Below are 14,274 nucleotides of genomic sequence, written 5' to 3' on the forward strand. Positions count from 1 at the left end.
AACACCTGTGTGTGTGTGTCTTTTATAGACACAGCACTTAAACAGTTAAAAACTCACTGAATTGGGAAGTGTAATCTTTTAAAAGCACATGCTGCGGTCAATCGAGGAGTGAAAAAAATAGAGGGGAGTCTTTCCACTGCTTCTCACCTGGCAATAAAGCTTTACGTTTGTTGCATTTTACAGCCATAGAATTAATTTGATTCAACGACAAAATAGACAAAACAATGAATTAATTAACTATGTAATGCTCATAGAGGAATTTGTGTATTACTTCCTATGATATGAAAATTGTGAGTGGTACTTCCTATTGTATTGCTACACGTGACTTTTAATTCTTCTAGTTGACTCTTACCAATCATTCAGCTCCTCAGGGAATCTCAGTCACAGGATATTCTTTTAGATCTTAGCAGATAAATGCACAATAAGAAATAAAGTGCCAAAGGAGTGTATTTCAAAGCAGCTGTACATTCCATGCACATATAACATCATAATTCGAAATTTAATTTATCATAAAGTCAGCTAAAACAGTTGATGGACTACATCTTTGTAATGCACCACTATGTATTTATATATCAGAGAAAATATTTCTCAGAAGTGAATTATACACAACTGTTCTGCACACTGTATTCTGCTGCCATGCAAGAATTACCTTGATCTTTCAGAAAGTCAACTTCAGGTGTTTCCATGTTCTTTGTTTTGTTTATGTCTCAAGAAACCACAAACTGTAAACTCTAGCTGAGGTCTGAAAAAGATACCAGTTTTGAAAATAAAAAGTAAAAATAGGTTCCAAGTTTGCATGATTTGTAAATATAAAGGTAGGTTCCACAGACTGCTGGCTACATCATTCCTGGTTAGTGTCACTTTCAAAGGATCATTTAATAGTACAGAATAGAAAGAGACCATTCAGCCCTTCGAGTCTGTGTTGGCTTTTTCAAAATATAATCCACTCAGCCCCATGTCCCCACTTTGGTCAAATTCCTGCAACTCTTTCTCCTGCAAGTATTTATCCAATTGCCTTTTGAAAGCTTTTGAATCTGTTTCCACCACCCTGTGAGGCACAGTATTCCAAATCCTAACCACTAAATTAAAAGGATTTTCCTCACGTTGCCTCTGGTTCTTTTGCCAATCACCTTAAATCTGTTCACTTGGGTTATTGCCTATTCAGCAACTGGAAACACTTTGTTGAGGTACAGCTTTTTACAAGAACCTATATACATTTTTCTTGTGACAGTGTCAATATTTTGTCTACTTACAAATAGTTTTGTCAAAAAATAAACAATTTTTACAGGCACATTTTATAGGCGGATAGGGAATTAAATTGGATACTCCCTGAAAATGGGCGTGGGGATAAAGATGCTGTGTTCATTGATTGAAATACAGACAGCACACCAGTTTCATGCTGCCTGCTTACTATATTGATTTCTGGATGCAGCCAGTGCTACTGGTTCTGTTCATTAGCTGCATCCATCAGCCTGGAGCCCAAAATCATAGCTGTTCTAACAAAAGGTCTCCGACCTGAAATGTTAACTCGGTTTCTCTCTCCAGATACTGCCTGACCAACTGTTGCTATTTTTATTCCAAAATTGTAACTTCCTAGCACCACTTACAGCCAGCCTGCTGGAACAAGTGCCGAGAGTTGTGCAGGAAGTGAATCTGACCTGGGAAATAGTGAAGAAAGGCACAACATGGGAAAGAGTGAGCTTCAAGGCATTCACCCAACATCCAAGTGCTGCAGCAGAAGCTCAGACTAGTGTAACCATAGTTCTGGATAGTAGTGTGCAAAAGGGTTACCAGGGTATCACAGCACTTATGCAAATTGCTCTCCTGACCCTCTGCACAATCCCCTGCTGAGAGCTATATCCTTCCCTTTCCTCTTCTTTGCTCTTCTAACAGCTTGTCCTGTTCTGCATGACCTCTGCTCATTCTTCGTCTTTATTACAAGAGTTATGCCTATTAGTGCATCTATATCTGGAAGTCTTGATTTGTTCAGAACCCTGGAAGTCAGTAAAAAGTCCTTCAGCACCAGCTACACCACTTCCTGCAGATCTTTGCAACTTGAAAGAACTTGAGAAAGGCCCAAGCACATGTAGAATCATAGCAATAGCCAGAAGAAATCAACCAGCAACTAACCTTAAAAGTAGTTGATGGTTCCTTTAAATAGCACTGTTGGGAGATGCTTCCTGCTGCTTAACATGTGTTCAGCTGTGTGAGGTTAAAAGAGCACTGAGCTCCAAAATGGCACCACTGGCATCAATGATCTGTCTGCTCTGCATACTTCAGGCAGGTGTTAGCCAAGTGCCAAGGGGCTGTGAGCGCCTCCACAGTGACTGCTCCATGGCTAGCTTTAGCAAGGAGATTGTACAACATGCCCAGTCGTCCAACTGCTCTGCAGTCCACTAAAATGCTCATTATTTTGCAGTCTGTGCCCGAGCTCTGGAGCATTTGGTGACACTTTGCTGCCTCTGTGTTGCTTGAGTGGGCAGATAAGCTAGAGGCCTATCTCCAATCATATCAACATGGCTGCACCTTAACTGTCTCAGCTGCGGGGGAATGGTCACTTTATACAAGGTTTCCCTAATGCATGGCCGCTTCCCTTGCCCACCTTACCCCTCCACCCCACGTGCTTGTCTGCTACCTTCAACTGCAGGGCCCTTGTCCCCCCAAAAAGTTGCTTCAAGTGCAGGGCAGCCCTTGCCCCCATGCCCCCACCCCAACGCACCTCAACCTTGAAGTCCAACTGGCGATCCGGGCGAATGCTCCACAATGTTACTGTGTACTCACCTCCGAGTTCCCCTCAAAATGCAGCCTGCAAAGTACATGCCTTTTATGTGCTGTTGTGAAACACATCAGTGTGCAATTACACCGACATGGGTGGACGATCCAGCCGGGGTGGGAGGGGAAAGGGGGGTCTTGTATAATATGCTGATGTATTACAATGAGGTTCCCGATGTCCGATGGTGGGAAATGTGGCCCGCCATCAGAGCAGACAATTGCAAACTTTTTTTTTGGCCTTCTCGCCATATCGCCCGCTCACATCACCAAACATGCCTGACGCCAGCAGCATGAAAAATCCCGGCCAAAGAATTAACAACTTCCTCTAGTGGATCACTGTAAAGCTGAAGTGTAATCGAAGGCTCCAGATAACAAATGAGAAGAGAAGGTCCAGTGTTTTATGATTGTCACCTGATTTCAGATGTGATATAACTTTACATTTAAATTCTGCTTTTATTGTGGTATATCATGGGTTTTTTTTATTTGGTGATTAAATTTGTAAGTTTTAACATTATCATTCTGCTGTGATTTATGCCAACTAGAACGGGTGCAGGACAGTGTGTGGGGGGTGGGACAGGAGTGGAACAGCCAGAAGTCGTGGTCTGTGTTGGAACCAATGACATAAAATATAAAAAGGTTGAGGTCCTACAGACAGAGATTCAGGAGCAGCACCTCAAACGTGGTAACCTCTGAAATACTTCCAGTGCCACATGCTGGTAAGTATAGAAACAGCAAGATAAGGCAACTTAATATGTGACTGGAGAAATGGTGCAGGAGGGAGGGCTTCAGATTCCTGAGGCATTGGAATCTGTTCTAGGGCAGCAACGACCAAAAGAAAATGGATCGATTGCACCTGAACAATGCTGGGATCAATATCCTTGCAGGGGAGGCTAACTAGTGGTGTGGGGGGAGCAGCTTCAAGTTGAATTGAAACACTAGAGAGAAGCAAGGTGCATAGAGGACTGGGTGTGACAAACAGCATTAGAATAAAGATAGTCCAGAAAAAGATGGGATCAGGGGAGAAATGAAAAGCAGATCAAGGCAGGTTTGGAGTGCATTTGCATAAAAGCAGGGAGCATGACAAATAAAGTTGGTGAACTGCAGGCACAAGTTTCCACTTATAATCTTGTGCCAATAATGGAGCCCTGACTCGTGAAACAAGAACCGGAATGGGAGCTTAGTATTCCTAGCTACAATATATTCAGGAAAAATAGGGAAAGACAAAAAAAGGGGAGATGGCAGTAAAGATCAAAGATACTGTTACAGCCCTGGAAAGGGATGATGTGTAGGTGGGTTCAAAGACAAAGGGCAGAATTTTACAGCCCCGTTTTGGCGGGGAGGGGGCCGTAAAATGCAGTGAGCCATTAGAAACCCTTGACTTCAGCGGGAACGTAAAATCCCGCTGCCCTAAAATTCTGCCCATAATCTGCTTGGTTGGAATTAAGGAGTAGAGGGGGAACTGTTACGTTGCTGGGTGTATACTATAGACCACAAAATAGTGGGAAGGAAATGGAGGAGCAACTTCAAAAAATTTTAGGAAAATACAAAACCAATGGATACAGTAGTGGGGGACTTCAATATAGTGGGGGAGGGAGTGGGTAGGAACATAGAAAGGGAAATGACAGGAAAGAATGGCTCAAATTCTGTGGGACAACTTTCTTGATCAATGAGGAAGGAAACCGTAATTCTGGGGAATGAAGTGGGGAGTGGGACATGTGGAGCACATTTCACTAGAAGAATATTTGGAAAGCACTGATTACATTATCATCAGGTTTCGAGTAGTTATGGAAAGGGACAAAGGTGAAGATACTCAGCTGGAAGTAAGCAAATTTGAGTGGGTTGATATGGATGCTGGCCCAGATGAATTTGCAGGTAAAACAGTAAATGATTAAAAGGGGCCTTCAAAGAGGTATTTAAACTAGAAACATCCTCAAGAGTGGGAAAGGAAAGGCTAGAGTTTCCTGAATAAGAAGGTGACAGGAGAAGTTGATAATGCTGTTAAAAAGCATATAGGGTCCTTGGCTTCTAGAGGCAAATTCAAAATCACATCAATTATGCTAAACCTTTATAAAACACTGATTGGGCCTCAGCTGAAGTATTCTGTCCAATTCTGGGCAACAGACTTCAGGAAAAAAGTTAAGGCCTTGGATAAGGTGCAGAGGAGCTTTAATAGAATAGTACCAGGGATACAGGATTTCAGTTAAGAGGAGAAACTAGGGCAGCTTTGATTGTTCTCCTTAGAGCAGAGAAGGTTAATGGGAGATTTAATAGAAGAGTTGGATAAACATTTGAAAAGGAAACAGAATTACAGGGCTATAGAGAAGAGCGGGAGAATGGTGCTAATTGGATAACAGGGGAGAATCTGTGCTGTACTATTCTTTGATTCTTTCTTTCCCAATACTTTTCCTGTGCCACTTGCACCAAAAAAAACAGAATGACTCATTCTCACCCTACATTATTCATGCTGAAGCTGCTATATAACTGGGCAATTTACTTTTTTTACAATCTATCCCCTGTGCTTAACACTTGAATCATCCCTCCCCCCAACTTTCACCTTAAAATACCATTAAACAAGGCACGTAATATTAGCTAGAGAGCTGTATCTCCAAGTTTGCTGATGACACTAAATTAGAAGGGACAGTAAGTCACACATGGGGAAGGAAGTTGCAAAGAAACATGGATAAATTAAACGAGGGGACAAAACTATGTAGATGTAGGTAAGTTTAAGGTCATAATTTTGGACCCAAGAAAGATAAATCAGTATTTTCTAAACAGCAGGAAACTAGGAGCAGTAGAGCAGCAAAGAGACTTGGGAGTCCAAGTACACAAATCATTTATAACTGGTAGAAAAGTACAAAAGACGCTCAAAAAGATTACTGGAATGCTGGACAAGTTGCCTTGTTTTTCCTTGAGATTAGAAGGTTAAGGAGTGATCTAATTGAGATGTTTGAAATGTTGAAAGGATTTGATAGCATAGATTCAGAGAAACTATTTCCTCAAGATTGAGGGGACATAATCTTAAAATTATAGGTGGGCCATTTTGGAGGAAATTCAGGGAGCATTTTTTCGTACAAAAGGTAGAACAAATTTAGGATATTCTCACCTAAAAGATTATGGATGCTGGACAATTGGAGCTTTCAAGACGGATATCAATAGATTTTTGTTAGATAAGAGATCTGGAACTAATTTGGGTACATTGAGCTGAGGTACAAATCAGCCATGATCTTTATTCTTTCATGGAACGTGGGCATCGCTGGCAAGGCCAGCATTGTTGTCCATCCCTAATTCCCCTTGAACCGAGTGGTTTGCTGGGCCATTTCAGTGGTCAGATAAAAGTCAATCACATTGCTGGGGTCTGAAGTCACATTTAGGCCAGACTGGATAAGGATGATAGATTTCCCTCCTTAAAGGATATAAGTAAACCAGCTAGGTTGTCATTATCACCACCATTGAGACTAGCTTTCAATCTAGATGTATTAATTAAGTTTAAATTCCACCAGCTGCCAAGGTAGGATTTGAACCCATAGGTCCAGAGCATTAGCCTGGGCTTCTGGATTACTGGTCCAGTGACATTACCAATATGACACCATTATCCCTAGATCTAATTGAATAATAAAGCAGACTCCAGAGGGAAGAACTTTCTCCTCATCGGGGTGGGGTGGTGGGGGGGGGGGAGGGGAGTGCAGGAGCGGGCGCGGGCAGGCATGCCTCTGATCGGCACCCCCAATCAGAGACACGTCGCCATTTTAAGTGGGCGGGCCAATTAAGGCCCACCCAGCGTGACGTCCACCAGGAAGCACTATGCACTCCCTGTGCGGGCGGGTGGGGGGATTCCCTCAGCCGGGGGTGCACTCTTTTGCGCATGCACGCGAAAGAGCGCACTCATCTCCCTGAGGCTAAGTGCTGCCTCAGGAAGATCGGCTCAGAATTAAAACTTTGAAGGTAAATGTTTTAAAAATTTCCCTGACATGTCCCCTCATGTGACACTGTCACATGAGTTGGGACATGTTCATCACTTTTAATCAAACATTTATTAAATTTTTTAAAACCCCCATGAAACTTCATCCCGCCCGTGGATGAGGTTTCATGCTTTTTCTTAAGCCCGCCAGGGCTCCCAGCCTGCCCGCCAACCCTAAGGTTGGACGGGCAGCTCTGTCAATTACCTAAATCGTTTCATTAATGGTCCCAATAGGCCGTTGACTGGTCGACAGGCGCACAGCTGACTCGGCTGCGCCCCTGCCGACCTGAAAATGGAAATGACGCGGGGTGACGTTGGGAGTTCCACCCGAAGTCACCCCATGTCACTTTACACGTCGGTGAGCGGGCCACGCCCCCCGCTGCTCGCCGACCTAAAGATCCTGCCCAGAAGCAGAATGGCTTTCTCCTGTTTTTATGTTCCTTAAATGGTTTTAACTTTCATACAAAGAGCAGACTGACCCACATAAAATTTTAAACAGGTAGTTTCCATTCTACACGTAAATTTCATAGAATCATAAAGCACAGAAGTAGGCCATTCAGTCCATGCTCCTTCTCCTTCTCCATGCCCTGCTCCTTCCCCACTCATGGTCCTGTAAATTTTTCTTTTTCAAGTATAAATATAATTTGTTTTCAAAATTCCTTTCAGGCAGTCAATTTCAGATCATCACGTTGCATACATTTTTTAATATATCACTTATCATTACACATATTCTAACAACTGTAATAGTTGGCTAACTAACTTGTACAATAGCCATTAACTCTCCTTAAGTTTTTAGCACAATTGCCAAGTCATGATTGTATACATGTGAGAGTCAATCACTTGATTGTACTATAGTAACATAGCTACAACAGCTTCTGATGCATTCCATCTATAGCTCAGCCATTTTGAAGTAATATAACAGATTAGCAAACAACCTTAAAAGGTTGCTTAACACTATGATGCAGTCACACACAACAAGTCCAAGCTGTGTAAGATGAGAGTCTGAGTGCACCTGGAATCAGATTGAGTCCTGACGCTGACCCCGCTGTTCTGTTACCATTTTGATGCCATTGTGTAGATGAAACTATTTAACATCAACGGACCAGTGAATTTAGCTACTCCTTAAGCTTCTTGACTTTCTGCAACCTTATACTTTACATAAGCAAAAGTTTACATGGATGTAGATTTAATAAATAAATATATTTTAAATGCTATTCATTCTCATTATTACTGAAAGCCACCAGATTCCATAAATTGTTAACCATTAATTCCATCATGTCGTACTTATGAAGTTTCAGAATACTATTACTGGATGTTATCTATGGCTTAGTCAGTAACAATCTTGGCTCTAAGTCAGAAGGTGGTGGATTGAAATCCCACTTCAGAGACTTGGGCACATAACCTAGGCTGATATTCCAATGCAGTAATGAGGGGCCGCTGCACTCTCAAAGGTACCATTTTTCAGATGTTAAGGAAAAAGCCTGTCTGCCCTCTCAGCTAAAAAGGTACTATGACCTAGGGTTTTCATCCTCGAGGTATGTAGCTGTAGTTGGGGAAATCCCCAGCTCACCCCGCACAACTCGGGAGAATGTGCCCGCAAAGATAGGATTTTTATTGTGGAGAGTTGGCTGGGGGCTGGAGTCGGGGCAGCTGAGCTGGGAAAAAGATTGGAGGCAGCCACAGGGGCTGCCTGGTGTGGTGGTAGGCTATTTAAAAGGCCTATGCCAAGCTATGCACCACCACCGCCCCCCCACAAAACAAACCTCGTGGCTTGTAATGAACCCTGCCAACCCATGCCCCCAAACATCCCATGGCACCTCATGCCCCCATGCCAAGCCCAGTCCCCCAAACATTCCCTCTGGCCCTTCATGCTCTCCATGCCAACATATGCCCCCCAAACATCCCCTATGGCCCCTCATGCCAATGGATGCCCCTCACCTGCCCACCATGGCTCCTCATGCATCCCCATGCCAACCTATGGCACTTCCATGCACATTCACACACTATATACTGTATGGAGGAAATTAACTCTATCGTGACAGTAGAATGTGTAAAAAAAAGTTTCAAAAAACTAATTCATTGATAACTTTATACTTTCTTAAAAACACCTCTTTTTTACAACAAGCCAATAAAAGTATCAATCATCCAAAGCCTTTGAAGTATCAATAGCAGAAACTGCAAGCACTTGAACCCTCTATCTTGTGCAAATGAACATTGTGGAACAGCCCAGAAATGTATTAGCTTGTTGAAACAACTAAGCCCCACAGAAAACATTACTTGATTGACAACTCTGAATCTCTGATCAATGCTGTCAAATTCACAAAGTTTATTTAAGTCATTCAAGTTATTAGTGACTTTTTTAGTAGTTTTTTTCTTTACACGTTCTACTGTCACCATAGGGTTTATTGCTTCTATAAGCAATATAGGGTGAATGTGCATGGCATCAGATGCCATAGGGGATGTTTGGACTACATAGCTTGACATAGGGTGGTATGAGGAGCCATTGGGGTTGTTTGGGGGGGAATAGCTTGGTATAGGGGGTATGAAGGGCCTCAGGGGTTGTTTGGGAGCATAGCTTGACATCGGGGACATGAGGATGATCTTTTGCACTTAACTTTGAAAAGATCCCCATATGCAGACTATGGTTCAGTTCTGATGTGACATCAACCACAACCATTTGAAAAACTAGCCCGACTCCATGAAAATTGCAGAGGAGTAGGATATGCCTATTCCTGCAATGGAGCCGGTCAGGTTGGGAGTGCAGGGTGCAGGCTTTCCACCCGAATCAGCCCGTAGCCTTAAAAGGCACTCCTGAAAATTGGAAACCCCAGGAGTGGGGTTGGGAATCCTGCAATTGGGTCTTGACTGCCATTTTTAAAGGGCTCCCAAGTCATTCTGATTCAGTGAAAATCCAGGCCCATATCTCAAAGAGGGAGTTCTTCCCATTGTCCTGGCCAATGTTTATCCCTCTGCATCAACATTATTAACTCAGATTACATGGTCATTATCTCATTACTGTATGTGGGCAATTTTTCTGCCATGTTTCTTGCATTACAACAGTGACTGCCGTCAAAGAATGCACCGGCTTTAACACACACCTGAGGTTGTCAAAGGCGCTAAATGCAAGTTCTTTATTTTCTTTAATTGATAGTCTGCCAGGACTATAACAAGGTTTTTATGAATGGTCATTAAGGACAAATATACTGAATCTGATTTTCTGATTTAAATTGGCATTATTTTGCATTGTGAAAATCTATACAGAAATAGAAAATGCATGGCTCAACACTTTAAAATACAATTTTGTTTTTTGTCGAATCTGGCCACTGAAATAGAATGGGCAGATCAAAACATTTCCAAAACCACCTCATTTTAACAAAGCATTTTTCTGCTGAAGTCTTACTATGCATGCCTTGGTTGCTGTGGAACAAAAAATGTTGCTATGACTCCTGATGTAAGGTAAACAGTTTAATGTACTATCGACTGCTCATTGTACATATCCAAAGCAATTGACCAGTCAGCCTACTTAAAGCGGTCTCAAATGAATACTTGAGGTCAAATTGCTAGATACACTCATTTTAAAACAAAATCATTCTACCCGTTTCAAGTAATTGTACTTCCACTGACCCAGTAAAAACCAACATAGCTTTGTAAAAGAAAGCAGAATCATAAATACTGTCTTGATCTGGGAAAGCATTCTGTCTTTTAACAAATTTCAGATCACAATACGGTTTGAAAATTGAATCTCACAACTTAATCTTTTGGTATCTAACAATCAGGGCATATATTACATTAAAGACACGTCTAATATTGACATGTGGGTGTCCCTTTTAAAATTAAAATAAAACTCCACAGATTCACAACTGGACTAAAATATTTACAAATGATGTAAACTAGAAAAAAGCCCAGCATTCTGCAAACAAATTTTCAGCATAACCCTTCATCAGAGTTGAAAAGTAATCACCTATTTGTTGCCCATTACCTCCTTAAAATATTTTATATTACCTACAATTTTCTATTAAACAACTAGCATTTAATTTACTCAAACGATTAACTCAGTTATGAAATCTAGTCAGATTCGCAGAAACCACAGTAATTTACTTTTGTATCTATAATGGAAGCATTTGTTATTTGAATCCGATTCTCCTTTGCAAAAAAAGCAGTTTTAATGTAGAATTGCAGCAAAAAAAAACCGTCTTTTCTCTTACACAAAAGCAAAATACTATGGACGCTGGAAATCTGAAATGTAATCAGAAAATGTTGGAAATACTCTGCAGGCCTGGCAGTATCTGTGGAGACAAAATCAAAATCAAGGTTAATGGGCTGGAATTGGTCCCTGGCACCCCCCAGCCCCCTCCCACCTGGCTAAAGTTGTGTGGAGGGTGGGTGGAGGGAATCCACCAACCATCACGAGGGCTGCCCCGCAGCAATTTAACACTGAGAGCAGCGCTAATTGCTTTAAGGAGAGACTTCCGCCCCTCTCTTGGGAAGAAGTCCCGTCTTAGGAAGCTGCTGGCCGATCGGATGGCTGGCAGCCCTGTAGTCCCAGCAGCACCACCAGGGGTGGTAGCCACTCCTAGGACTACAGGCAGTCCTACCACACCATGGAGCCGAGGTAAATCCAAGGTCGGGGGTCTCCCCAGAGCCTGTCAACCTGACCCCGGCGAGGGGGATGGGGAAAGGTTTAAGGGAGGAATAACCTTGAGGGGAATGCCTCTGATGGTCTCAGGAGCCCAGCAAAGGAGGTTTGCCCCCTTCCCGACACCAGAACATGCAACTAAAGCTGCTGGGCTTCCCACATGGAATGGCCTCCCTGAACCACGGGTAAAATACCAGCAGGAGCCAGATGAGGCCCTTTAGTGGTTATTAATTGACCATTTAAGGGCCTCAATGGGCTCAAGGTGGGGGGCAGGGCACCCAACACGTCCCATCCCATAAAATTTCAGATAGATCAAGGGCGGCAGGACCCCCACTGAATTTTACCTGCCCACGCTAATCCCCCAAGCCTTCAAACCCGCCAGTGGGAGGGCGTAAAATCCAGTTCAACGTTTCATGTCCGTGACTTTCATCAGAATTTTCATCTGTCTTTTTTTCTTTACTTATGCTAACTGACCTGCAGTGTATTTTCACATGTTTACATCAAGGCCTAAACTGCTGCTTGTAGCTACTTCTACCAGGGGATCTGCTGTCATGCTATGCCACCTTCGTCTGTCTTGTGGCATCCTCACACATCCACGGTAGCTCGATGCAACCACTCTTTGACATCCATCATCCAACCACGCCCAGGTCAACCCCCTTTTCTGCTGCCCTCCACTTTGCCCTCTAGAAGAGATCTCGGGAGTTTTTCAACTCTGATCAAATGGCCAAAATATTGATATTTTCTTTTCTGGATGTCACCTTTTATATAGCTCTTTTTGATCTTGCAATCCTTTTTGTTTGTCTTATGGTTTGTGTATGGAATTTTTAGCATACGTTTTTAGCATACACTTCAAAGGCCTCCATTTTCTTCCACAGATCTTTACTTATTGTCCAGATTTCTAAGGAATACAGGAAAGTGGATACAATGTAGCATCTTATAAGTTTTATTCCTTGTTACAGCCTTGAGTTTTCTTGTTGTTAACACAGCCTTCATCTTCACAAAATTACTTCTGGCGATTTCTATCCTTCTAATTTCGGCATCGCATCTGCCATCTTCTGTCATCATTTGTCCTAAATAGCCAAACTTATCTACTTGTTCCAGTCTGAAACCATCCACTTCAATCTTCATTCTAGTTTATTCTAATGTATTCCTTCTAACTACCATAATTTTTTATCCTTTTGGTGTTCATGCTCAATCCATACTCTAAACTTCTAGATTTTACTTGATATGATAATTCTGTAAGGCCTCTTGATTCTCCAAGTTAGCACTGTGTCGTCAGCGCACTGCAAGTTTGCTATGTTCTTGCCTCCAATTTTTATTCCTACATCTAAAGGCTAAATGCCAAATCATCAAAATGTGCTTTCTTTTTGCAGGAATTAGTGTTTTTTTAAATTCAATTTCAGGTATGCTCAACTTTTAAAAAGAAAGTCAGATAAATATGTGTTAGATGATTAAATGCTTTTGCAGCTCATAATCATTGATTACAGTACCATTTCCAGTGCTTTAATCGTGATGATTACTAGAGGGATGTTTGCAAATGTTTTTGTTACAATGAAGGGGAATATATGACAAGGGGAAGGGGGCTGAATCTAGCTTGTTGAGAGTTGAGTAATGGATGAAAGTTGGCCCTGGAGGCAATGCTCAGGGTTCTGCTGTGGATGGGAGGTGCCCATGAGCCTGAGAACACGGCAGGGAGGAGTGGGGCGGTGGTTTCCCTGGAGACGGGGGGGGGGGGGGGGGGGTTTCCCCCAGAGACGGTCGGGTGGGGTGGGGTGGGGCGGTTTCCCCGGAGACGGTCGGGTGGGGTGGGGCGGTTTCCCCGGAGACGGTCGGGTGGGGTGGGGCGGTTTCCCCGGAGACGGTCGGGTGGGGTGGGGCGGTTTCCCCGGAGACGGTCGGGTGGGGTGGGGCGGTTTCCCCGGAGACGGTCGGGTGGGGTGGGGCGGGGCGGTTTCCCCGGAGATGGTGGGGTGGGAATGTTTCCCTGGAGACAGTGGTGGGGGGGGGGGGGGGCGGTTACCCTGGAGACGGTGGTGGGGGTGGCGGTTTCCCTGGAGACGGTCGGGGGGGGGGGGGGGGCGGTTTCCCTGGAGACGGTGGGGGGGGGGGGCGGTTTCCCTGGAGACGGTGGGGGGGGGCGGTTTCCCTGGAGACGGTGGGGGGGGGCGGTTTCCCTGGAGACGGTGGGGGGGGCGGTTTCCCTGGAGACGGTGGGGGGGGCGGTTTCCCTGGAGACGGTGGGGGGGGGGGGGCTTCCCTAGAGACGGTGGGTGGCGGTTACCCTGGAGACGGTGGGGGGGGGCGGTTTCCCTGGAGACGGTGGGGGGGGGCAGTTTCCCTGGAGACGGTGGGGGGGGGGGGGGGCGGTTTCCCTGGAGACGGTGGGGGGGGGGGGGGGGCGGTTTCCCTGGAGACGGTGGGGGGGGGGGGGGGCGGTTTCCCTGGAGACGGTGGGGGGGGGGGGGGCGGTTTCCCTGGAGACAGTGGGGGGGGGGGGGGCGGTTTCCCTGGAGACAGTGGGGGGGGGGGGCGGTTTCCCTGGAGACGGTGGTGGGGGGGGGGGTTACCCTGGAGACGGTGGGGGGGCGGTTTCCCTGGAGACGGTGGTGGGGGCGCGGTTACCCTGGAAACGGTGGTGGGGGTGGCGGTTTCCCTGGAGACGCGGCGGCGCGCGGCCCATGGGCACTGACCTGACAGCGGCTCCGGGACTCCCCCACGGGCACCGGCCCCGACCAACCCGCACAGCTAATCCGAGACGTCACCCTCAAAAAGCAATAACCGCACAATCGTCAGCTGTCACCGCTCGTCGACGCCAATGCGCCGGCACTGGCCATCCACACCCGGCACTAACTCCTTCCCCAGCTCGGATATTTTTAAAAAACCGCCCAACGGCTCCGAGTTACCACCG

General features: G+C 44.9%; 1 protein-coding gene across 1 annotated transcript in view; it reads right to left on the minus strand.

Annotated features, from left to right (window-relative positions):
• Positions 1-14,273, minus strand: part of sclt1 (sodium channel and clathrin linker 1) — a 110,670-nt gene extending 96,397 nt beyond the window's left edge. Inside the window, exons 1-2 of the mRNA XM_078538582.1 lie at positions 14,057-14,273; positions 650-742 (exon numbers count right to left, since the gene is read on the minus strand). Coding sequence (XP_078394708.1) covers positions 650-686 — 37 coding nt within the window. The 5' untranslated portion in view covers positions 687-742; positions 14,057-14,273. The remainder of the gene's footprint in view (positions 1-649; positions 743-14,056) is intronic.
• Position 14,274: the final 1 nt, after the last annotated feature.

Source organism: Cetorhinus maximus, chromosome 1, assembly GCF_964194155.1.
Source record: "Cetorhinus maximus chromosome 1, sCetMax3.hap1.1, whole genome shotgun sequence".
NCBI classification, from domain to species: domain Eukaryota; kingdom Metazoa; phylum Chordata; class Chondrichthyes; order Lamniformes; family Cetorhinidae; genus Cetorhinus; species Cetorhinus maximus.